Below are 26,154 nucleotides of genomic sequence, written 5' to 3'. Positions count from 1 at the left end.
CACTGCGATTTGTGCCACAAATGTTAAAACGTTAGCATGTGGAAACGGTGCCAGAGACCTAAACCAACGCATGAATTGCTGTCATACCATGTCCATAGACAGTTTACAGAGTAAGGAAGCAATGTCGTTTCGGTAAACTATCCATTTAAGCAAAACAACACATCTCAGCATTTGTGTGCATTTAACAATTAGGAAAGTAAGAAAAACGTTTTTAATTAGCATGTCTAAGTGCACCAATCCCTTAAACTAAATCAAGTCTTTCAAGTGCAAGTGAAACTACCGACGTAAATCTTTTCGAAAGGGAGACAGATGGAGAGGCTGTCGGTCTCGCTGAATGCGCCCAACTTGAGTGTCGGTGAAAGGGTGCGGATAGAGGGGCCCGCTCCCCACCTACTTTGAAAAAAATATATTGGGTCTGTTGTCATGGAAATCGAAGGACACTTAGATGGATTCGACAAAGATGGGGGTTCAAAGGAACAAAAGCCAAAGTGTAATTTTCCTAAAGGCGTCAGAAACAATTAAAGGGAATATTCATCGTGAGTCCCTCATTTGAAGACCGCGCTTCTCTTGGCACACCAGCAACCGAATATCCACTAAGTGCATTTTTTCAAAATGGTTACTTTCCGTGAAGAACATAATTTTACACCGAAACAGACACACACACATGCAACACATTTGAGGAGTTGTGGGGCTTGGGATACGCAGTCCTGAGTGCGCACCAGAGTGGAACAACAGCCTTTGCGCTTGGGAGTAGGCTACCTACCGAGATGGCCAACAAGGGGACTCAACTTCAGAGCCTGTCAAAAGTGTTTGTTCTGCTCAGCATAATGACAGTCAAGACCAATCCACTTGAGACGGGTAAGGAGATGGAAGGTCAATTTCAGATGTATTCCGTCGCGGATTCAGACACGTTTTTCCATTACAGTGACGCACTGCCTTGTGCGCGTATTTATTTGTTGCCCCTGGCTCTCTCATTGTGCCACTGGGCTTTTGTAAATGAAAACAGTTTGTCACTGTAATGAAGCATCAGTATTATATTAGTTACCTAAATAACCGTTGATATGAAGTCTGTTTTCTGAAACGAATTGCCATTCAAACAACCAGAAACCCTTGGATGACCAAGGAGCCAGAGATTACGCCCGCAGCTGAATGATACTTTGTCATGTGACAATTCTTAATTTGTGAAATAATAGTTTACACAGGGGTTTGAAGTAGTTTTAATTCAACTTGAATTCATGAAATATTTATTCATATTATTGTTCACCTGTATTCCACAGAAATAGCCTACATACTTTTGACATTAAACTTAATGAACTTGTCATACATCTATGCTTTTATCATGATCAACAACAGATAATCATTGAGAAAGAAACAGCCGGAGTTGCGCCTGGTCTTTTCCTTACTGGACTTCATGCCAGTGAGAACTTACAGTAGTACCAGACCTGTTTATTTCTTACCTGTAAAACGCTTTATTAGGGACTCAAGGATATACTGTTGTCCATGTAATTGGACAGTGCTTCTCTTGCGGGCAATGTGTTTATTTGGGTAGTGTTGTGAGACTGGTGATTTCCCACCAGCGGTGGCTTTCCAGTCCCCTTTCTTGGGGCACTCCGGTAGGTCAGTGCAGGAGGATCCAGTGGTTGCCTAGGGAAACAGAGCTTATAAACCCAGGAAGGGGTTGTAAATCTTCCTATTATCTGGCTCACTGTCCAGAGTGGGTGTGTGGAGTAGCATCAGTTGGCCCCCAGCCTTAGACCCTCACTGTGTCTTCCATGTATGTAAATGTATTACCACCATAGCCAAGAGGTCTGGATTTATACATGGCACAGTGGTAGTGCACTTGACCTGTAACTGCAGGGTTGCTGGTTCAGGTCCTGTTCTGGCTATTTGTTTCTTCTAATCACCTGTAACAAACTCAGTTGTGTTTTAGTTTGTCATAGTTTTTAATATTATGCTCATAATTCAGTATTGGCCAGGGACTCAATGGGACTGTGGAGAAACAGAGAGAAAGTAGATTTTTGTTTACACATCACATCCTCACAGACAAGTAGTTTGCTCCTTTATTCTACTTACATGTATACATCTGTGGGTTTTCCTCCAGTCAACGTGGTGGACTTCTGTGGCCAGAACATCCAGGGCGATGGGATGATCGTCAACTCACACCAGGAGTCCAAGAAGTATTACTTTGTCACCATGGGAACGGACTGCCACCTCACCATGCAGGCCGCCTCCCCCAAGGACAAGGTGCCCACCACGAGCCACACCTCCTCCCTTTTGTGCTCACTATACACATGTATGCCCAATATCCCAAGTCGACTCCTGGCCCTTGTATAGATCTGGATAGGTATATGCAATATGATAATATTTCACCTTCACTTCTTACAGCTATCCACTCCTCTCAGTTCCAAAGCAAGGGTTAGGGGTGATAATACCAACATGTTTAACTTTATATTCCTTCCAATATCCGTCAGCTAAACATTCCCCCACTCCTCCTCTCCCCCTGAAGGTCCAGTTCCACTTCCGCTTCTTCCTGGTCTACAGCCTGCTTCGTTTAGCTCCCCAAAGTCCATCCCCCCTCTTCCCTGAGTCCCCTGAGTCGACTCCAGTGGTGGAGCAAGGGGACCCATGTCATGCGGGATCATACATTCAGTTCTATGACGGGCGGGACAAGAACTCGCCTCCTATTGGACCAACGCTGTGTGGGAAGAGCCCACCTCGCCCGGTGCTGTCCACAGGGAATCACCTGACCCTGCGTCTGGTGACCCAAGGTACCCTGCCTCGAGTGGATTTCGTGGGGGACTTCACCTCCTTCAGACTGGGTGAGACATGACGCCAGCCACCCAATCAGATTGAGCCCCCCAAAAATAAAACACTGTTCCAAAATGGGACATTATTTGTCTTTTTATCTAAACATGCAAACACCATCAGATAGAATTCATAGCAAGCAGGGAACTGGAATGATATTCAGATCAACTGGAATGACATTCACTCTCATGGGAAAGGTGGCCAAAAATGACTAACTGAAACCCCAATAAGCGAAGAATATGACTGCATTGAGGCATGTCACTGTGCTTCTATGGCTAAATACACCATGCCACTGCCTACTTAATTTGTTCATTTAGCAAACAAGACTGCTCATAATCTTGTGCCTTTATCACAGTCAACACAACTATATTTTTAGCTTTAATTAGCTTTAAAAATGCAACTTTTCCTCTCTGTCCCATGACAAAATGTGTAGAATTGCAGAAAGTTAGCTATAAAACAGCAAAAATGTATCTCCGCCTCATGGCAAAATGTGTAGAATAGCATGGGATTAGCTATACAACTGCAATTTTTTTCTCTTTGCACATGGCAAACTGTGGAATTGCAGGAAGGCCACAACAAAATTGTAGCCTACTCACGATCTGTAGTTTGTGCAGTTCGTAACAAATCAAATGTACCATCTTGCTCTATCCATTTTCAGGTTTTAACCAATCAGCGTGCAGCAGTGAGCCTTACTTCCCATGTCGGAATGGGAAGTGTATCCCCATGAGTCTGGTGTGTGATGAAAAGGACATTGATAACTGTGGGGACGGGAGTGACTTGGAGGATCACCTGCCCTCAGGGTGCAAAGGTCACTCAGCTATCACACCTGTGCAGCTACCTGTTCAACAGGCCTTTAAAGGTGGTCTATGTGGCCCCCAACAAACTTCAGACTAAGTCTCGCTATTATTACACTATTACACAGTTTATACACTTTTAAAGGAGTTGGGGCAGCCCCTCTCCTCACATATTTGTTTATTTGTTAGGTCACAAGTAGAGAGGAAACAGGAGCTTGTGCTGAAAAAGGGGTAGGCCGGATCCGAACCCATACTGCAGCAGTAGACAGTATGTGCACCAGAAGCAGCAGCTTAGATCACTAGACCACCTTAAGCCACCCAATTTGTATTATTCTACCGTTCCTCTAAACTGTACTTTTTGTTACTGTTAATTGGAATGTGTTTTCAGTCACCTTACCTAGTAAAGAAAAGGTAAATAACACCTGTGTGATCTCCTCAGCAGGTCAGCTGGCCCCAGCCCAAGCCCCTCCCCCAGCAGTGACCCCACCCCCCCCTGTCTTAAACGCGCCCACTTTGCCCATGTCCACCAATAGGGACTGTGGCACTCCGGACGGCGTACCCCATCACGACTCAGTGACAGGTGTGTGACAACTGGTACAATGCAGGTTATTGTTTTCCTCTTTACCAACTAGGAGGTTGTTATTATAAAATGATCAGTTCCCGATGTCTTACCTCGTATGGTAAAGGTTTATAGAATAAATAGCTCAACTCAAACTGCTTTGTATATAGTGCATTCAGAAAGTATTCAGACCCCTTGACTTTTTCCACATTTAGTTATGTTAGAGCCATATTCCAAAATGGATGAAATAGTTTTTTTTCACTCATCAATCTACACATAATACCCCATAATGACAGCAAAACTTTTGGGAAAAACAACTAAATATCACATTTACAGTACCAGTCAAGTTTGGACACACCTACTCATTCAAGGGTTTTTCTTTATTTTTTACTATTTTCGACATAGAATAAGACAAAACTATGAAATAACACATGGTATCATGTAGTGTCCAAACAAGGGTTAAACAAATCAAAATTTATTTGAGATTCTTCAAAGTAGCCACCGTTTGCCTTGATGACAGCTTTGCACACCCTTGTCATTCTCTCAACTAGCTTCACCTGGAGTGCTTTTCCAACAGTCTTGAAGGAATTCCCACATATGCTGAGCACTTGTTGGCTGCTTTTCCTTCACTGCGGTCTAACTAATCCAAAATCATCTCAATTGGGTTGAGGTTGGGTGATTGTGGAGGCCAGGTCATCTGATGCAGCACTCCATCACTCTCCTTCCTGGTCAAATAGCCCTTACACAGTCTGGAGGTGCTCAAACCAGATGGGATGGCGTATCGCTGCAGAATGCTGTGGTAGCCATGCTGGTTAAGTGTGCCTTGAATTCAAAATAAATCACTGACAGTTTCACCAGCAAGCACCATCACACCACCTCCTCTGTGCTTTACGGTGGGAACCACACATGTGGAGATCATCCGTTCACCTACTCTGCGTCTCATGATCATGAAGGCCTGATTCACGCAGTCTCCTCTGAACAGTTGATGTTGAGATGTCTGTTACTTGATCTTTGTGAAGCATGTTTACTCTAATAAACTTATCCTCTGCAGCAGAGGTAACTACGGGTCTTCCTTTCCTGTGGCAGTCCTTGTGAGAGACAGTTTCATCATAGCTCTTGATGGTTTTTGCGACTGCACTTGAAGAAAGTTGACTGACCTTCATGTCTTAAAGTAATGATGGGCTGTCATTTCTCTTTGCTTATTTGAGGTGTTCTTGCCATAATATGGACTTGGCCTTTTACCAAATAGCCCTATCTTCTGTATACCACCCCGACCTTGTCACAACACAACTGATTGGCTCAAACTCATTAAGAATCTAATAAAGTCCACAAATTAAGTCAACAAGGCACACCTGTTAATTGAAATGCATTCCAGGTGACTACCTCATGAAGCTGGTTGAGAGAATGCCAAGATTGTGCAAGAATCTACAATATGTGTTGATTTGTTTATCACCTTTTTGGTTACTAAATGATTCCATATGTGTTATTTCATAGTTTTTATGTCTTTACTATTATTCTATAATGTAGAAAATAGTAAAAATAAAAAACTTTTGAATTAGTAGGTGTGTCAACGTTTGACTGGTACTGTACATAAGTATTCAGACCCTTTACTCAGTACTTTGTTGAAGCACCTTGGCAGCGATTACAGCCTGAAGTCTTCTTGGGTGTTATGCTACAAGCTTGGCACACCTGTATTTGGGGACTTTCTCTCATTCTTCTCTACAGATCCTCTCAAGCTCTGTCAGGTTGGATGGGGAGCGTTGCTGCACAGCTTGGGTTCAAGTCTGGGCTCTATTTGAGCCACTCATGGACATTCAGAGACTTGTCCTGAAGCCACTCATGCATTGTTTTGGCTGGCTGCTTAGGGTTGTTGTCCTGTTGGAAGCTGAACCTTCACCCCAATCTGAGGTCTTGAGTGCTCTGGAGCAGGTTTTCGTCAAGAATCTCTCTCTGTACTTTGCTCCATTCATTTTTCCCTCGATCCTGACTAGCCTCTCAGTCCCTTCCACTGAAAAACATCCACACAGCATGATGCTGCCACCACCATGCTTCACCATAGGAATGGTGCAAGGTTTCCTCCAGACGTGACGCTTAACATTCAGGGCAAATATTTTAATCTTGGTTTCATCAGACCAGAGAATCTTGTTTCTCATGGTCTGATAGTCCTTTAGGTGCCTTTCGGCAAACTCCAAGTGTGCTGTCATGTGCTTTTTACTGAGGAGTGGCTTCCATCTGGCCACTCTATCATAAAAGCCTGATTGGTGGAGTGCTTGCAGAGATGGTTGTCATTCTGGAAGGTTCTACCATCTCCACAGAGGAACTCTGGAGCTCTGTCAGAATGACCATCGGGTTCTTGGTCACCTCCCTGACCAAGGCCCTTCTTTGCTCAGTTTGGCTGGGCGGCCAGCTCTCGGAAGAGTCTTGGTGGTTCCAAACTTCTTCCATTTAAGAATGATGGAGGCCAATGTGTTCTTGGGGACCTTCAATGCTGCAGAAATGTCTTGGTGCCCTTCCCCATATCGGTGCCTCGACACAATCCTGTCTCAGAGCTCTACGGATAATTAATTCAACCTCATGGTTTGGTTTTTGCTCTGACATGCATTGTCAACTGTGGGACCTTTATATAGACAGGTTAGTGTGCCTTTCCAAATCATGTCCAATCAATTGAATTTACCACAGGTGGACTCCAAGTTGTAGAAACATCTCAAGGATGATCAATGGAAACAGGATGCACCTGAGCTCAATTTCGAGTCTTATAGCAAAGGGTCTGAATACTTATGTAAGTAAGGTTTTTGCAAAATTTTTCCTAAAAACCTGTTTTCGCTTTGTCATTATTATCAGGAATCAAGGTAAGACCCAGATGCAGACTGTCGAAGTAACAATGTTTATAGCAACGGGCAGGCAACGACAGGTCTAGTCAGGCACGGGTTGATAATCCAGAGTATAGGGGCAAAGGTACAAGACGGCAGGCAGGGTCAGGTCAGGCAGAGTAGTTGGGCAGGCAGGCTCAGAGACAGGACAGGCAAGGGTCAAAACCAGGGGTCGAGAAAAGGATAGACTGGGGGGGAAAAAAGCAGGAGCTGAGAAAAACGCTGGCTGACTCAACAAACAAGATGAACTGGCAACAGACAAACAGAACTCAAGTATAAATACAATGGGGATAATGGAGAAGATGGGCGACACCTGGAGCGGGGTGGAGACGATCACAAGGACAGGTGAAATAGATCAGGGTGTGACAATTCTGGGGTATTGTGTGTAGATTGATGATAAATGTATTTTTATTTAATCCATTTTAGAATAAGGCTGTAACGTAACAAAAGGTGGAAAAAGGGAAGGAGTGTGAATACTTTCCCGAATGCACTGTATCTCAGTGGCTTTTTTTCAAAGATCCCTTATTTCTTAACTGCTGAGTAAGCCACAAAACTTGTGTAGGGGATGGGGTATTGTTTGTGTCTGTAAACTCTATTTCAGCACAAAGTAACAGGAACCTAATTGGAATGCAAAGCACATCAATGACAAGGGGCATAAAACTAATTGGGATGCCCATAGCTCTTAATTTCCGCCTTACCGGTTGTAAAACCAATAAACTGTGATGGATTCTCAGTGGTGAATATGACCCCTTTGAGTTCCCAGTCCCCATTGTTCCTTTTCTAATGACACTGGTGCAAATAGATACTGAGGCTAGATGGCCTTTTTGTCTTTGCCAAGCCACCAGATGTCCAGCCAAGACCACAACCATTATTTTATTAATTCCAAGTTGTCTGGCGAAGGAGAGAAAAAAAATTGGCTGTGGAAATTGCCAGACATTTGTCTTGAATTGAAGGATGATTTGATCATCAACGAATACAAGGAAATGTATTTACTGTGATTTGAAAACAAAGTATTCGGATGGTTTTACTTTTACAAGCAAGCAGACCCCATTGTTAACTGTACTCTACTCTCATCTCTCCACACTCCCCCAGATTCTCCCCCCTACCTGTCCCTTTTGGCTCTCTACATCGCATTGGGTGTGATAGCTGGTGTTGTCCTGCTGTGCTGGTGCTGCTGGTCTCCAGGCTGGTTCCTCTGGAGGATCAGCATCTGCCGCTTCTTGCCATGTTGTAACTCAGCCTGTGCCTCCTGCCAGCTCTGTGCCCGTAGCTGTGCCCAGAACAAGGAGCACCGACCAGCTAAGGTCTCACCACAAGGACAGGTCCCAACCAACGGTGTTGCCTTGTCCACCCTCACCACATCCACGGCTAACGCCACCACTCTCACTGTGTAGGGGGTATATAGCAGTGCAGTCGCTATATAGCGCAGGACTGTTGTTGCTATGAAGCATAACTGCTATGATGGCTAACAGTGAGACAAATGGACTCACAGACATGATGACCCAGACTTCCTGTTTTAGACTGATGAATTGAGATGATACTTGTATTTTTACTGGGTTACAAGGACTGTTAATGTCATGGAAGAAGGAGTGCTGCAAAGCTGAGACCGTTCTTAAAACGGGGAAAGGCTTTACATTATATTGTTTTAGTCACCGTAGGTTCTTGTTTTCTGGTGCTTTACATAATGAATGACTGATGCTTCCTTCTTCTGACTGTTTTGTATTTAAAAGTGTATTAGATTGGATTCAACAGAGGGTTCTTCTCTGAGTGTATAAGTAACCCCGGTTCACCTATTCAATTCTATCTACAGTTAAAGTCAGAAGTTTACATACTTAGGTTGGAGTCATTAAAACTCGTTTTTCAACCACTCCACAAATTTCTTGTTAACAAACTACAGTTTTGGAAAGTCGGTTAGGACATCTACTTTGTTCATGACACAATTTTTCCAACAATTGTTTACAGACAGATTATTTCACTTATAATTCACTGTATCACAATTCCAGTGGGTCAGAAGTTTACATACACTAAGTTGACTGTGCCTTTAAACAGCTTGGAAAATTCCAGAAAATTATGTCATGGCTTTAGAAGCTTCTGATAGGCTAATTGACATCATTTGAGTCAATTGGAGGTGTACCTGTGGATGTATTTCAAGGCCTACCTTCAAACTCTTTGCTTGACATCATGGGAAAATCAAAAGAAATCAGCCAAGACCTCAGAAAACAAATTGTAGACCTCCACAAGTCTGGTTCATCCTTGGGAGCAATTTACAAATGCCTGAAGGTACCACTTTCATCTGTACAAACAATAGTATGCAAGTATAAACACCATGGGACCACGCAGCCGTCATACTGCTCAAGAAGGAGACACGTTCTGTCTCCTAGAGATGTAGTATCAATCCCCGAACAACAGCAAAGGGCCGTACAAAAGTATCTATATCTATAGTAAAACATGGTAAAATATCAACATAACCTGAAAGGCCGCTCAGCAAGGAAGAAGCCACTGCTCCAAAACCGCCATAAAAAAAAGCCAGACTACGGTTTGCAACTGCACATGGGACAAAGATCGTACTTTTTGGAGAAATGTCCTCTGGTCTGATGAAACAAAAATAGAACTGTTTGGTCATAATGACCATCGTCATGTTTGGAGGAAAAAGGGGGAGGCTTGTAAGCCGAAGAACACCATCCCAACCGTGAAGCAGGGGGGTGGCAGCATCATGTTGTGGCGGTGATTTGTTGCAGGATGGACTGGTGCACTTCACAAAATGGATGGCATCATGAGGCAGGAAACCTATGTGGATATATTAAAGCAACATCTCAAGACATCAGAAGTTAAAGCTTGGTCACAAATGGGTATTCCAAATGGACAATGACCCCAAGTATACTTCCCAAGGTGTGGCAAAATGGCTTAAGGACAACCAAGTCAAGGTATTGGAGTGGCCATCACAAAGCCCTGTCCTCAATCCTATAGAACATTTGTTGGCAGAACTGAAAAAGTGTGTGTGAGCAAGGAGGCCTAAAACCTGACAGTTACACCGACTCTGTCAGGAGGAATGGGACAAAATTCACCCAACTTATTGTGGGAAGCTTGTGGAGGGCTACCCGAAACATTTGGCCCAATTTAAAGGCAGTGCTACCAAATACTAATTGGGTGTATGTAAACTTCTGACCCACTGGGAATGTGATGAACGAAATGAAAGCTGAAATAAATCATTCTCTCTACTATTATTCTGACATTTCACATTCTTAAAATAAAGTGGTGATCCTAACTGACCTAGACAGGGAATTTTTACTAGGATTAAATGTCAGGAATTGTGAAAAACTCAGTTTTTAAATGTATTTGGCTAAGGTGTATGTAAACTTCCGACTTCAACTGTAACTTGCCATAAGATTCCTAGTTACAAAAGTATGAGAAATCCCACTCAGCCTGCTCCCACTGAAATGTTCACTTCCCACACATGTATGCCCCTTACCCAACAGGGACTATATTTTTGTTAATAAAATAAATCCCACTCCTCAGTTTTTTAGGTACTTTATGTCCCATGTTGGGGGCAACCACATGAATGTCAGTGCTCATGTATGTCATATAAACTGACCCTGCCTCGAGTAGACACATAACCTTTCTTAATTTACCCTCTGTGCTTGTTGTGTAACTACACTACAGTTCACAAGTTTGGGGTCACTTAGAAATGTTCTTGTGTTCCATGAAAACATACATTAAATTAGTTGCAAAATTAATAGGAAATATAGTCAAGATGTTGACAAGATTATAAATAATGATTTTTAATTGAAATAATAATTGTGTCCTTCAAAATTAGCTTTCATCAAAGAATCCTCCATTTTCAGCAATTACAACCTTGCAGACCTTTGGCATTCTAGTTGTCAATTTGTTGAGGTAATCTGAATGGATTTCACCCCATGCTTCCTGAAGCACCTCCCACAAGTTGGATTGGCTTGATGGGCACTTCTTACTTACCATAAAGTCAAGCTGCTCCCACAACAGCTCAATAGGGTTGAGATCCGGTGTCTGTGCTGGCCACTCCATTATAGACAGAATACCAGCTGACTGCTTCTTTCCTAAATAGTTCCTGCATAGTTTGGAGCTGTGCTTTGGGTCATTGTCCTGTTGTAGGAGGAAATTGGCTCCAATTAAGCTCCATCCACAGGGTATGGCATGGCGTTGCAAAATGGAGTGATAGTCTTCCTTCTCCAAGATCCCTTTTATACTGTACAAATCTCCCACTTTACCACCACCAAAGCACCCTTAGACCATCATGTTGCCTCCACCATGCTTGACAGATGGCGTCAAGCATTCCTCCAGCATCTTTTCATTTTTTCTGCTTCTCACGAATGTTCTTTGTGATTCAAACACCTCAAACTTAGATTCATCTGTCCATAACACTTTTTTAAAATCTCCATATATCCAGTGTCTGTTTTCTTTTTTCCATCTTAATCTTTTCTTTTTATTGACCAGTCTGAGATATGGCTTTTTCTTTGCAACTCTGCCTAGAAGGCCAGCATCCCGGAGTCAACTCTTCACTGTTGACATTGAGACTGGTGTTTTGTGGGTACTATTTTATTAAGCTGCCAGTTGAGGACTTGTGATGTGTCTGTTTCTCAAACTAGACACTAATGTACTTGTCCTCTTGCTCAGTTGTGCACCGGGGCCTACCACTCCTCTTCCTATTCTGGTTAGAGCCAGTTTGCACTGTTCTGTGAAAGGAGTAGTACACAGCGTTGTAAAAGATCCTCCGTTTCTTGTCAATTTCTCGCATGGAATAGTCATCATTTCTCAGAACAAGAATAGACTGATGAGTTTCAGAAGAAACGTCTTTGTTTCTGGCCATTTTGATCCTGTAATCAAACCCACAAATGCTGATGCTCCAGATACTCAACTAGTCTAAAGAAGGCCAGTTTTATTGCTTCTTTAATCTGAACAACAGTTTTCAGCTGTGCTACCATAATTGCAAAAGGGTTTTCTAATGATGTATTAGCCTTTTAAAATGATAAACTTGGATTAGCTAACACAACGTGCCATTGGAACACAGGCGTGATGGTTGCTGATAATGAATCTCTGTACGCCTTTGTAGATATTCCATTAAAAATCTGTTGTTTCCAGCTACAGTAGTCATTTACAACATTAACAATGTCTACATCGTATTCCTGATCAATTTGATGTTATTTTAATGGACAAAAAAACGTGCTTTTCTTTCAAAAGCAAGGACATTTCTAAGTGACCCCAAACCTTTTGAACGGTAGTGTATATTATACTGTTCCCCCACCTCTGTCTTTTGAATGATTTTGAGAGGTGCTCTCGGGGCTTCGTAAGGGTGACACAAGCTTGACTAAATGCTGTTTCTCTACTCTGAGTTGCCAAGCGACAATTGAAGGTATGCTCCCCCAACCACTCAACCTCTCTCTCTCTCTCTCTTGCTCTCTTGCTCTTTCTCAGAGACTTAACGCATATGGATATATATCCATGACTTTCCTCACGAGGTCATGGACTGAGCTGAAAGAGATGATAATGAATAATGAATCAAGTGCATTAGTATACCTTTCTACACTAGGGCTTCTGCCTAACTTTCAGACATGATACCAACAACATGTGTTGTCAACATCACAAATAAGAAGACATGGGTCTCTGGTTCTGTCTCATTGACCAAAATGATTTGTGTCCCTAGAACTACTATTGTGTAAATATATAATTTCTCATATGTTTCAGATGTTGTTTTTTTAAACTTATGGTTTGTTTTTATTCATAAGGCTAAATAGATTTTCTACCACTGCCTTTGTTCTGTTGACACATCCTCCATATTCAAAAGCAAAGTGTGTGTTTTTTATAAAGCTTATGTTTGTTTGTCTGAAGTGTCATCATCAGACATGGGTTCAAAATGTGTATTTGAGTAGCTGGTATTTAAAATCCTTTTTGATATTTTTAAATAATTTATACAGCACAAAACAAGTAAAATAGTATTTCAATTGTTATTTGAAAAAACAAATAGTCTACCAAATTGTATTTTCAAATACTTCTTTCAAATACCAGCTTCAAATACCTGAGTTAAATGCATGGAAGTGTATTTGAGTCAGTGTATTTGAGTATTTTCAAATACTTTCCAAGTATGTACTATATGTATACATATTAAACAACTTTTCTTTTCAAATATAAGATATTTGAATACTTACTTCTAAATGTTATGTGTAGGTAATTGAGGTATTTGAACCCAGGTCTGGTTGACATTATCTATGTAAACTAACCACAAGGAAATAGTTTTCGTATTCACCACTGTCTGATATGTAAATATATGTTTGACCATATTAAACTTAGAACATTAAAGATCGATTCGACATTGCCTCATGTTGTAGGGTAAATCCATTTGAATTCAATCACTTTTTGACAGCAGCCCTTTGATTTGAACAAAACCTTCCATACATATTTGCCCATTGTAGAATTACTCAGAAAGTGACTTTTTTGGACCTGAATGTCAAAACATTTATGAGCTAAAGGTGCTCAAAGTTGACCTATTTTGCATACCCCGCCATACCATGTCTTCATCACTAGAAAATATAAATGGTTGAGATTGATATAATTTAAAAGCTTACAAGCAGGGTTGTCAAAATATTTTTGAATATATTGAAAAAAAAAGTTAAACATTTTATATCCTTAAATGTCAATTATCAAAACGTGTGAACTCCAGTATTTTTTGTTGTTGTAGTTTAGACCGTAGTTTACATAATCCAATTTTTTTTTGTAGTGCCTGCCATTGGTTGAGACACAACTTGCTCTTTAATACTTTGAGCACCTTTATCTCCTGAATGTTTTGGCATTCAGGTCCAAAAAGTCACTTTGTGATCATTTCTTCCATGGGCAGACATTTATGGAAAGTTGTGTTTAAATCAAAAGCGATGCTGTCAAAAAAAGTGATTGAATTCAAATGGATTTACCTTATAACCGTTCAAATAGTCTGATATTTTGCAGAATAACACATTGAACTTAGACTGGTCTGTCTCTCTCTCCCGACTCTGCCTCTGCCTCTGCTGCTGTCTTCCCTGTCTCTTTCTCCATCTCCTTGTCTATCACTGCTTCTGTTTATATTATAAAATGAGGGCAGGTAGGGTATTCATCTGGAGCTGGATATAATTGCTGCCTAGTTGGTTGTTCATCCTCTGAGAGCCTTGTTGACAATGGTAAGCTCTTGGCAAGGTCTCACAAGTCTCAAACTGTGGCTGTTGTCGCTGTAACTACTGGTAACCTTTTCAGGACAAATCCCTCTCCTTCCACAAAGAGAACCCTCTGCTGTTTGAATGGTGCTTAATCCCTACCCCTGTATGCACTACAGCCTGACATTGATTCTGGGTTTATTGTTGCCTTGGTGAAACATGACTTCTCGATTAGTCTATTTTTTTTTCCAAGGTGCGTATTCAGTTGTTTGAGTGTTCTCAAGCAAATATACCCAAACATGTTTTGCAGCTCAGGGACCTTTCTACAGTATCTCTCTCGATTCAGGGCACTTCCATCTAGTAATGTGTCATGTCTGTCTTTGGATAGCCAAACATTATTAGACACATTTACAGAGGAGGAAGACGCATTTCGCTCTGTTCAGCTCGGCCCAGTTTCTGGTGTGAATTACATACATGTGATTATCTTTGAGCTGAAGCTGCCACATTGTTCGTTCGGTATCTCAGTCGGCCAAGCCACAAGGAGCGTCATCTATGATGCACACCCACAGCGTGTCAGCCTCATGACCCTGTTAAACTACGCCAGGCTTCAATGGACATTGACTTTATGGGGGAAAAGGTCAACACACCGAACCCAATGACACAAAACTATTTCTTCCTGTTGCAGGGAGACTAGAATCTAGAACCCAGACCCTGATAGAGTGATGATTGCCGGCACACAATGGAAATAACGGAGGCCATTTATGAAGCACTTTACACTAAGGGGAGGGCAGGCGTGACCTCATCTAAAGCCAATGTGTAGAACCAACCTGGATGATTCACAGCAGACATAAAACACAGATATTGTGAAATGGAGTTGTTTCACCCAAATTCCTATCTGTCTCATGCTGCAAAGTGCATGAAATCCATTGAATTGTGGATTTCTAGATTAGCTCATTCCAGTCTTAATGGCAACCACTCAACACCAGCAGTTACCATTTTACTCACAAAGAGCAAGCAAAGTTCAATGATCACGTCTAGTTCAATGATTGGTCTAAAGGTGTGGAAATAGCGGGAAGGAAGACTGGCAATAGGGATCATAATTATAAGCTACATTTGTGGCCCTCTGCTTACCCAGCATGAAGGCGCCCTCTAGTGGCTGGTGTGGTGTAAGAAGGCAAAAGAGACACTATTGAAACGTATATTAGTATCATACTCATTTTTGTATTACAAAATTGATCGTGGAAGTGTTCATAGTTGGGTGCTTATATATATATAATACATCTCTCTGGAAAAAATACAATCAGACATTGTGAATACAAATAATTTATTGCGTAGCAAAACATTAATATATTTACAGCACTGACAAAATAGCACTTTTAAAAGTCTCATCCCAAAAGTTACATTTTTGTAACATGGATGGAACCGGGCAGCTTGAGATATGCCATTGCCGGCACAGCAGCGGCCCTGCGAGCTCTCATTAGCCGACAGTGGGTCTGACAGTGGATCTTTCGCCTTCCTTCCACCCGGGACTCAAACTTCAGCTTGTGGGATTCCACCTGACCCGTCAACGTGGGCTACCCAAAGCAGCGAAGCGCAGTTAAACCCAGTCAGACAACTTTTCTGTTGACTGCTTGAGGTTGCCATTCATTCGTCTTGTGTAGCCATTTCGAGTGCGTATGTAGCGCACCGGATTTGGCGTGGGAAGGACTAATACAGTTCCTTTTAAATAATTAACAGTGTTTTTGGCGCTGGCCCTTGGACACTCATTACGCGGCGTGCAGTCGGTTGACAGCACCAGCGCATCTCTGAACCCCCGTAGCCTGTTGCAGCTTCTTGGGAATGGTGATCTGCTCGGTGGCTGAAACTATTGCTACCTCCTCCGGTCTCCTTTCCTCCTCCACCTCCAGTGTCTTCTGCTCCCGGGCTATCAGCAGAGCCAGCTCGGCGTCCAGCGGCTCCCCAGAGGAGAAAGGCTGGCAGATTGTTTCCACCAGGCCCAGAACCGTTCCCAAGAAGGCAATCACGGAGCCCACCAAGTACACCTTCAACATGCGCCGGCTGGGCTTCTGCGCCAGCATTTCCTTAGCGAAGGGGATGATTTCGTACATGGTGTCCATTTCGGATGGATTATGTTGTCTGATTTTGACTGGGGAGAGAAGAGAGTTTTAGTCACAGGTGTTACCTTTTACGCATGCAGTTGTAAATTGTCACAAATAAGCACTTTTAATTATCACAATGTCAATGCGAGGACAATCACGTGCAATGGTGGGCTTACTTACTTTATTCAAGTAGGGTGCTCTTGTCTTTTTGTATTTATTAGCCCAGGGAGTCCTGTGTAGCTTGAGCACTAATCAATGGCAGCTTCTCGTTTATAAAGACCTGGGATTTTTTTAATCCACGCCCACTCGGTGACGCGTTATGACAATTCTTTGAGCTCAATCTTCTGCCCAAACAGGAGCATGGCTCCAGCTGAACGTGAGCTACGTGTTACAATAGTGGCGCAAACTCCTCTCAAGCGCTCTCACCCACGCTGTAAAGTACGACTTATTTATGTGTGTAGCCTGTATGCGTCTCTGTGCCTTTTGTAGCAGCATGTACCAAATTATGCCAAGGGCGAATCTATGTGATTCGATGAATCACATAGAAATAAGCAAACTATTTTCATCGGTTATTATTAAGGATACTGTTTAATTATCATCTTCAATACCTGGTCGTTTATCCGCTATAACATAAAGTACTAACCCCGCCTAATCTTTTTTAGAGCAGAATTAAAATATGTACAACAACATTCAGCAAAAGATTGTACACGCTAAAGTGCTTAATTGTTATGTATAAAATTGTTAAGTTTGACACGTGGGCCAGTTTCAATTAAATCAAAGGCCATATAAACCCAGTCACTCTACTGGCACGTCCATCACGTCTGCATACACTGTGAACTCTGTTTGTACTGTTTGTACTGACACACACACACACACACACACACACACACACGATTTGCTGAGCAAACTGTGACTAATTTGGGACAGCTGACCAATGATATTATTGCATGAGTTTGACTGGACCAGTCATACATAATCCCCTATGAATTTGAGCAATGAGTGAATTTTGGGAACCAGAAATGTGGAAAACGACAGGACTCTTTGCCAGTGTTGAGCATGTGAATGTTTTTTTTTTCTCGCTCCACCATGAGGGATTTAATGAAGACCTTGTATTAGTGGCCACTTACACTTGTCATTCATTTCCAAAACGCTACATCTACCATTTTTTTTATACATTTGTGTTTTTTCACCAGAACTAATTACTTATGGGTACCTTCAAGTGTGTGTAAAATATTACTGTTCTCAGATTTTTTTTATTAATAGATTTTAGATGTGTATGAAAAACGCTATATGTCCATTGTTTAGCTGGAATAGAATGTTCATATCCTGTATATTTGACTGTGATATGTGGTTGTCTCGCCTAGCTATATTAAGATGAATGCACTTACTCTAAGTCGCTCTGGATAAGAGTGTCTGCTAAATGACTAAAATGTCAATGTTTTACATACAGATCTCATATTACCGTACATTATTTTGTAAAATATGTTTTATATATTAATGTCGCAAATGCATAATTTGTACATTTCTTTCATAAAACATTTCCGTTATTTGTTACATTTGACTGTGTAAAACCTAGCAGTACTACCTATTTCTCTGAGAGTGAGGCGGATATATAGCATTTGGCAAAAAAATACATGATTATTTGTCTGTCTGAAACGATCAAGTGATTTTAAACAAATACATGTCTGTCATTGAACAACCCCATGCCATTATTAGATAGTGAAAAAACACACCAATCTCTTTCAGAATTTTTTAAACAATACAATCTAATTTAACATTTATACATAGCAATTTGGAATGAAACTCTGCAGTTTGTTCGTTTGTTTTGAACCGTGAGACCTGGGCCATTTGGCAATTCTGACCTGTTCTCCCATTGCAAGGAGTTGGTGACTTCTGATGTGCTTTGGTATAGTATATAGTATATAGTCATTTGAGATGAGTAGTAGTTTTTGTTACGCACAGTAACACCCTACTGCTGTTTGTGTGTATATAATCAGAAGGACACACTGTCTCTCATTATTCAGACCTTTACAGCATATTGTCTCACCACAGATAGAGCAAGGCACAGGGCACATTAAACAGAGACAAGTATATGCAAGTCTAATATATACCATACTGCATTCACTGGACTAAGGCAGTGCTAGACTGAGACTACTACTATGTGCTTTAAAAGTGGCTATAGCTTTGCTTGTGATAAAACTGCACCTCTAGGCTATTGTAATCTTTCCAGGGTGAAATCTGCTTTGTAAACACAACATTTGACGTGTCATGACTACGTTGCCAATTTTATGTTGAGTCGTGTGGTGGGGGAAGGGGGGCTAGGACCGTCACGGTCTGTGGTCTTTAGTCATTAGAACCCCCCAAAAAACATTATACCCTGTTGTTACCACGGATACCTTACCTTAAGGATATGCGAAAGCTACGGGTGCGGCTGTGGCCGTCTGGCAGTTGTGTGTGTGTGTGTGTGTGTGTGTGTGTGTGTGTATGTGTGTTTATGCGTGCGTGAGACGGAGGTGAGCCACAGAACACACCCTGGTCTGGGGATGTTTGTCAGTGGCTATGGAGAAAAACAGTGTGTGTATCCAGCAGCCTTGAGTATAGGTTTGATTACACACAGGTTGTGTTCAACATATACCGCCACACGCCAAAACCCACGGAATGCCAGGGTTACCACACAGTGGTGCCAATCCGTTTTACTGCCTGCAGGATATACATTTAGAGGTGTGTATGTGTGTGGAGACACTGATTCAGATGGGCATGTCAAAGATAACAATACGTATAATGGCTTTATTTACAATGGTTTTCAACAGACAGATGAGCAGAGTTTTTGTCGCACGTTGTATCTTAAACAATCGCTGCATACCTAGGCTAATCTCCTTGCTGAGACAAGCTGCTGACCCAACCACCGATCCCACAACCATATTTTACCACATCGCTACAGAGAACTGTTTATGTTCTTCAGTGTGGTTGATCGCTCCACTGTTTAGTTTTGGATGAACCTCCCTTTTTTGAAGAATATGTTGTTGATAGATGTCCGACGTGAAGTTCTATCTCGTGTGTGTATGTTTTCTACTGGAGGCTGCTGAGGGGAGGGCGGCTCATAATAATGGCCAGAACAGAGCGAATGGAATGGCATCAAAACACACGGAAACCATGTGTTTGATGTATTTGACACCATTCCACTTATTCCACTCCAGCAATTAGCACATACAGGTCCTCCCCAATTAAGGTGTGATGTATTCATCCCAGCAGGTTGCGGAGGGGAGGCGTGTGTCTGCCAGCTACCTTTCTGACACACTCTATCGTGAGGCCCAGGTGAGACAGTGTTTGTAAGGATTCTGAGCAGCACTCACACACCCGTGTCTACGTACATACACCTACAACTGGTGAGTCCTCACCTCCATGGATTAACAATTCACTTTCACTGGTTATTTGACTTTTTATTTTCAATGTCTTTCAAAATGTTTTGTGTTCATGTAGCCATCTACTGTATTAGTAATTTCTCCCAATTATTCAGTCAACCAATTATCTAGTCTTTGTCGTGAATGTCTAACCTTTGACATTTTTTTTTTGCTGTATTGTTGGCTGTATTGTTTATTGACCTTTTTGTCTTTAGAAGAATTTCTCATAGTAGGAACCAAAGATGTGGATTTTATTCCACTTAGCAGGTATGTGCCCACCATATTTGTGTTAGCACTTCGTTGATTTCTAATTGAAAATGATCAATGAGTTGTTATATCAATACATTCAGATTGTGGCGATAGTTTCATGTAGGATGTGAGGAAATATGTAATTGGGTTGACACTTCTATCTGTGATGATAACGATGAATTGATCTCCTCCCCCAGCCCTGACAGCAGTGGCTGCGACCCAGAGGGACTGTTCCCGGGGGGCCTGTTACCCCCCTATGGGAGACCTGCTCCTCGGTAGGGAACATCAGCTTCATGCCTCCTCCACCTGCGGCCTTGCCGGCTCTGAGGTGTTTTGCACCTACTTTGGACAGGTAAGACCCTTCTCTTATTGCTATGAAAGACACCGGAGGCACTGTTAGAGAGGGGAGAAAAGTGGGGCAATAGCTGTTAATTGTTATGAGTTGTTCACCAGACAGACAGACAAGACAGACTTGCATGGATAAAGACAGAAGACCGAGAGACAGACAAAACATACAGGCAGACACAAATGCAAGCACACACACGCACACAATGTCCAGATTGGAGGTGCATGACTGTTGCTCTCTTTGTGCTGACCAGGGCAGAGGGTGCACGGATGGTATGGGGAGAGGGAGAGGGTGGATGGATAGAGGGCCAGGGGAGAACTGGTTGGCGTAATTTGTGAAATTGTCTGGATCTGGTGCCAGAGACACACAAATGCCAGATGTTGCAACTACATTTGACCGCAGTCTTGGTTGCTAAGTTTCTGAAGAGAAAAACGTTGGATGGGGATTTATTTGTTTGATTTGAAAACAAAGAAAATCAAATGTAATGTGTTGACAGGGAGCACATTCCTTTTCTCAGAATACTTTAGTTATTGAATTACTGTAGGTGTATTTTTGTAGGTTTATTTGTGGGACAAGTTTGAAACATCCTTTTGTTCATGACAAACTAGGAGGTAAAATCAAGTAAAAGGACAAGAATTTGTGTTGCTGCCTGTTTGATTTACAGTCGAGCCTTTCATCTGAGCCACACCCTCTGGTGTTGCTGGGCAGGGCAAGTATCAGTCACTCTGCTCTTAAAACTCACAATTACAAGTATGTATCTGCAGGCACACACAGGCACACACAGGCACACACAGGCACACAGACACACACACACACGCACACACACACACACACACCAGACTGTAGATCTTTTTTTGCTGTCTGCTGGTTGTGGGTTCTGCCTTGAGTTTTTGAAACTTCACCACTTTTGTGTTTCGATATTTACTTTTCGATATTTACTCAAAGTGATTGTGCTTCACTGGATGATTGTGCTGATCACACAAACATGAAAGATGTTTTAATGTTGGGCGTGTGGAGAGAGGTGCCCCAGGCCATAGAACCTAGACTGTGGATCTAGACTGTGTGTGGATCTACTGTAACTGTATGACTGTGTGTGTTGAATCATGTCCGAAGGGTGTGGTTGTGCATTGACTATCTCTCTGACACGCTCTGTATAACTCAGTACAGGGGAGATAGCGTAGGCCAGGGATGGACAACTCTGATGGAGTGGGGGCCACAAAACATCTGAACTCATCATGAGGGGCTGCAGTTGCTCTCAGGTTTTTTTTTTTGGGGGGAATTTATCTGAAGGTCTTCAAAAGGGGGTGGCCCTGGTGATGTGATCTGTGGAATGTCCTGACTGAAGATGAGCTAAGTCGCAGACAGAGGGGGAGTTGGGCAGTACAGTTTGCCAGGGCTTTATCACTCGATGTCAAGGGAGTGGCACTTATGCCAGTGACCCTTTAATGGCTGGGCTGGGTGTCCGTCGTGCCCCCACAGAGGGTACTGGAGGACAGAGAGAGAGGGGAACAGAAGAGAGGGAGGGAGAGGGATAGAAGAGAGAGAGAAAGTATCAGACCTCAGGAAAACCCAGATGCAGACCGTTCGAAGTAACAAAAGTTTATTACAAAAACAGGGGGCAGGCAAACGACAGTTAAAGGGCAGGCAGAGGTCAGTAATCCAGAGCAGAGTCCAAATGGTACAGAATGGCTCAGGGTCAGGGCAAGCAGAATGGTCAAAACCAGGAAAACTAGAAAACAGGGACAAGAGAGAGAAAGAGGAGTACGGGAAAAACAATGGTAGGCTTTACAAGACAAGTTCGCTGGACTCTACCCGGAGGGGCAGATCCCAAGTAGACAGCCATACCCTCTGCCCAAGACAATAGTGGGGAGCCGGGTCCGGTGGCAGCCCGTCTGTCGACAATTCCTGGAGGTGTTGTTGAGAAGAGCAGGCCAAGTTCTCTTCCAGGTACACCGACAGCGGTGGACGAACATCTGGGCAGAGGGTATGTTGACCTCTTCCTCCTGCCCCGGGAAGAGCGGGGGCTGATAACCCATGGAGCACTCGAAAGGCGAGAACCCAGTGGCCTAGCAGGGAAAGGTGTTCCGGGCATACTCCACCAACACGAGTTGCTGGCTCCAGGTGGTGGGGTTGGCCGAGACGAGGCACCGAAGAGTCTACTCCAGGTCCGGATTGGCACGCTCCGACTGCCCGATGGATTGCGGATGAAACCCGGAGGACAGGCTGGCCGATGACCCAATGAGTGTGCAAAACGCCTTCGAGAACTGGGCCGAGAACTGAGGACCACGGTCGGAAACCATATCCACCGGAAGTCCATGGATCCGGAAGATGTGCTGTACGATGAGCTGGGCTGTCTCCTTGGCCGAAGGTAGCTTGGGGAGGGGAATGAAATCAGCGGCTTTGGAAAACCTGTCCACCACTGTGAGGATAGTGGTGTTGCCATCAGACGGAGGGAGACCAGTGATGAAGTCCAGGGAAATATTTTTCCAGGAAAGGTGAGGGACAGGAAGAGGTTGAAGGAGGGCAGCCGGAGCTTGCCGAGGAGTCTTGGTTCTGAGCACAGACAGTGCAGACAGCGACGAACATGGAGGCGTCTGAAACCATGGTGGGCCACCAAAAGCTTTGTTGCACAAAGGCCAGGGTATGACGGGAGCCAGGGTGGCAGGCAAGGCTGGAGGAATGAGCCCATTCCAGGACCGGGGATCGGACAGCATCGTGTACAAACATCCGATTAGCCGGGCCCCCCCTGGTTCTCTATACCAAAGACGAGAGTAGCCGCCGGGTACGAGGTAGGAAGAATGGTCTCGGGGTCTGAGGGTGTAGAAGCGGGGCAATTGCGGCATGAAAGTGCGTCCGGCTTAACATTCTTAAATCCCAGCCGGTAGGAGGTGGTGAAGTTGAACCGGGTGACGAACAGAGCCCATCGACCTTGCCTGGAGTTGAGACACTTGGCAGTACGGAGATATTCCAGGGTCTTGTGATCCATCCACACTATGAATGGAAGCTCCCCCCCCCTCTTACCACTCCTCCAAGGCCATCTTCACTGCATGTAGTTCTCAATTCCCCACATCCTAATTCCTCTCCGTGGCGTTAAGGCGATGGGAGAAGGCGGCGCAGGGATGCAGCTTAAGGTACAGAGCAGAAAGCTGGGAAAGGACCGCCCCCACTCCAACATCTGAAGCATCTACCTCCACCACGAACTGACGGGACGGGTCCGGATGGATCAATATGGGAGCGGTGGTGAAGCGGTGCTTAAGGTCCAGGAATGCACAGTCAGCAGCTGGGGACCACGTGAACGGGACCTTGGGAGAGGTGAGTGCTGACAGGGAGGAATCCAGGGTGCTGTAACTCCGGATAAATCGGCAATAGAAATAGGAAAATCTGAAGAAACGTTGCAGCTGCACTCTGGATGTGGGTTGGAGCCAATCCACCACTGCTCTCACCTTTTCCGGATCTGCACATTCCACGCAGTGATGATGTAACATAAGAAAGAAGGAGATGTTGGAGCGATGGAATTCACATTTTTTGGCTTTGACAAACAGCTGGTTCTCCAGGAGGCAGAAGGACGAAAAACCCCTGCAGCCAGGGAGTCCTCGATGTAGGTCTTCATAGCCTCGGTCTCCGGACCCGACAGTGAATACAGCCGTCCCCGGGATGGTCTAGTGCCCGGGAGAATATTGATCCTGCAGTCATAGGGTCGATTCGGAGGAAGCAAAGTGGCCCAGGTCACGCTGAAAACCTCCCGGAGATCCTGGTACTCCGCGGGAACGGCAGAGAGGTTCGAGGCTTCTTCTGAGCCCACAGGAATATGCCCTGGGGCAGGCTGCGCAGACTTCAAGCAATGGGCGTGGTAGAACTGGTTCCAGCCCACAATAGTACCAGCAGTCCAGGGGATTGTGGCGCTGGAGTCAAGAAAAGCCCAATACCACGGGAACCTGAGGAGACTTGATGAGCATAAACTGTATAGACTCACTGTGGTTCCGGACACACGCAGGTGGATAGGAGTAGTATTGTGGGTAACCCTGCCTATAGAGCGACCATCCAGTGCTCTAACGCTCAGAAGAGTGGAGAGGGGCTGAGTGGGGATGCCCAGCTCAGACACCAGGGTGGCGTCCATGAAACTCTAGTCGGCCCCAGAGTCAATGAGAACCCAGAGAGATATAGACTGGTCGCCCCACAGCAGGATGGTATGGAGACGGGTGCGAGTAAGGGCAGAAGAAAAACTATCTGTATGGCCCACCAGTCTACTCATACATACTGATGAGCCTGGTCTCTTTAAAAGACCGGATGACACATAGTGACCGGCAGTTCCTCAATACAGACAACTCTGGGTGTTAAGTCTGCGTAAGCATTCGGCTGGAGACAGCCTAGCTCTGCCGAGTTGCATCTGCTCCGAAAAATGCGAGTCGGCAAACCTCGGAAACTCTCGGGGGAACTCGGGTAAGCTCGGACATTAGCGTTATGAGTGGAAGGACGAGGGCCTCAGTTCTAAGTAACAAAAGTTCATTACAAAAACAGGGGGCAGGCAAGCAAGAGGTCAGGGGCAGGCAGAGGTCGGTAACCCAGAACAGATTCCGAAAGGTACAGAACGGCAGGTAGGCTCAGGGTCAGGGCAGGCAGAGGTCAGTAATCCAGGGCAGTGTCACAAGGTACAGAACGGCAGGCAGGCTCGGGGTCAGGGCGGGCAGTGTGGTCAAAACCGGGAAAACTATGAAACAGGGACTAGAGAGAAAAACAAGAGTACTGGAAAAACTCTGGCAGGCTTGACGAGACAAGACAGACTGGCAACAGACAAACAGAAAACACAGGTATAAATGCACAGGGAAAATGGGCGACGCCTGGAGGGGGGTGGAGACAAGCACAAGACCGGTGAAACAGATCAGGGTGTGACAGAAAGAGGTATAGAAGAGAGGGATAGAGAGAGGGGGTAGAAACAAGGATACAGTAGGTTATAGAGAGAGTGGATAGGAGGCTTGGCCTTCCTGTCCACTGCTGACAGATCTATTATGGAGTATATTTCTGGATTTGTTTTGGCACAGTGAGACTGCGAGACTCCTCTCTCTTGCCCAACACTCTCCTCTACCCTTGACACGCCCTTGGCACTGGCAGTTGCCAGAGAGTTGTTGATAGCAACAAGCCAACATGGCTCAAAGTGATTTTCCTTCAGGGTTTGGTATGAACTAATCAGAGATGAGAAAGGCAAGGCTGGTCCCATTTTCCTCAGGGAGGGGATCTTAGCCAATAGCTGGCTTCGAGACCAGGTCGAGCCTACTAACCATATCAGGTTCCAATCTGTGACCTAATTTCAGACTATGATTTTTACTCATATATTTTTACTCATATATTTACTCATATATTTTCTGTTTACATTTTTTTCTTTATTTATAGAATTATCCATTGTTCCCTGTGTAGTACCTTTCCACAGTTCTCATGTTTGAGAGATATACAGCACAGGAGGTTAGTGGCACCTTAATTGTGGAGAACTGGCTCTTGTTAATGACTGAAGCAGAAAAGGTGGAATTGCATCAAATGCATGGTCTCCAGGTGTTTGATACCATTCGCTCCGTTCCGGACATTATTATGAGCCGTTCTCCCCTCAGCAGCCTCCTACAGTGAGTGTAATGCAGACATTTAAAATGGGGAATCAAATATTGCCACCAGTCCACCCACCATGGAAATCTGATTCAATTGTGATGGCTTTATAATTTTCATATAAAAAGGTACCGATAAGGGGCTTATTAATAACCTTTATTTATTTAACTAGGCAAGTCAGTTAAGAACAAATTCTTATTTTCAATGACGGCCTAGGAACAGTGGGCTAACTGCCTGTTCAGGGGCAGAATAACAGATTTGTACCTTGTCAGCTTGGGGATTTGA

General features: G+C 43.8%; 3 protein-coding genes across 4 annotated transcripts in view; 2 read left to right on the top strand and 1 right to left on the bottom strand.

Annotated features, from left to right (window-relative positions):
* Positions 1–82: 82 nt before the first annotated feature.
* LOC112244858 (low-density lipoprotein receptor class A domain-containing protein 2-like) lies at positions 83–8,902 on the top strand. The gene is made up of 5 exons (XM_024412695.2): positions 83–858; positions 2,102–2,244; positions 2,507–2,819; positions 3,464–4,179; positions 8,121–8,902. Exons 1-4 carry the CDS (start codon positions 768–770, stop codon positions 3,697–3,699), a joined length of 783 nt encoding a protein of 260 aa, XP_024268463.1. The 5' UTR covers positions 83–767; the 3' UTR covers positions 3,700–4,179; positions 8,121–8,902.
* Positions 8,903–15,489: 6,587 nt separating this feature from the next.
* LOC112244820 (G0/G1 switch protein 2) lies at positions 15,490–16,639 on the bottom strand. Its single transcript, XM_024412619.2, has 2 exons — positions 16,462–16,639; positions 15,490–16,328 (listed from the first exon to the last, which is right to left on the bottom strand). Exon 2 carries the CDS (start codon positions 16,297–16,299, stop codon positions 15,949–15,951), a length of 351 nt encoding a protein of 116 aa, XP_024268387.1. The 5' UTR covers positions 16,300–16,328; positions 16,462–16,639; the 3' UTR covers positions 15,490–15,948.
* A 2,923-nt stretch (positions 16,640–19,562) lies between these two features.
* LOC112244792 (laminin subunit beta-3-like) overlaps positions 19,563–26,154 on the top strand; it is a 28,041-nt gene continuing 21,449 nt past the window's right edge. The window contains exons 1-3 of one of the 2 annotated variants that reach the window (XM_024412591.2): positions 19,563–19,667; positions 19,898–19,949; positions 20,129–20,283. In XM_024412591.2, coding sequence (XP_024268359.1) covers positions 19,925–19,949; positions 20,129–20,283 — 180 coding nt within the window. In that variant the 5' untranslated portion in view covers positions 19,563–19,667; positions 19,898–19,924. The remainder of the gene's footprint in view (positions 19,668–19,897; positions 19,950–20,128; positions 20,284–26,154) is intronic. The other variant, XM_024412592.2, reaches the window with a different exon arrangement.

The sequence above is a fragment of the Oncorhynchus tshawytscha genome, linkage group LG02 (genome assembly GCF_018296145.1).
Source record: "Oncorhynchus tshawytscha isolate Ot180627B linkage group LG02, Otsh_v2.0, whole genome shotgun sequence".
NCBI classification, from domain to species: Eukaryota; Metazoa; Chordata; class Actinopteri; order Salmoniformes; family Salmonidae; genus Oncorhynchus; species Oncorhynchus tshawytscha.
The sequence above is the reverse complement of the archived record's forward strand: the minus strand, read 5'-3'. Positions and strand labels throughout refer to the sequence as shown.

Bases quoted from the DNA above. Each gene is read 5' to 3' on its own strand.
- LOC112244858 (XM_024412695.2), top strand. From the start codon at position 768: ATGGCCAACAAGGGGACTCAACTTCAGAGCCTGTCAAAAGTGTTTGTT. The intron at 2,245-2,506 runs GTGCCCACCACG...CTCCCCCTGAAG, and splicing joins CCGCCTCCCCCAAGGACAAG to GTCCAGTTCCACTTCCGCTT. The intron at 2,820-3,463 runs GTGAGACATGAC...ATCCATTTTCAG, and splicing joins CTTCACCTCCTTCAGACTGG to GTTTTAACCAATCAGCGTGC.
- LOC112244820 (XM_024412619.2), bottom strand. From the start codon at position 16,299: ATGGACACCATGTACGAAATCATCCCCTTCGCTAAGGAAATGCTGGCG.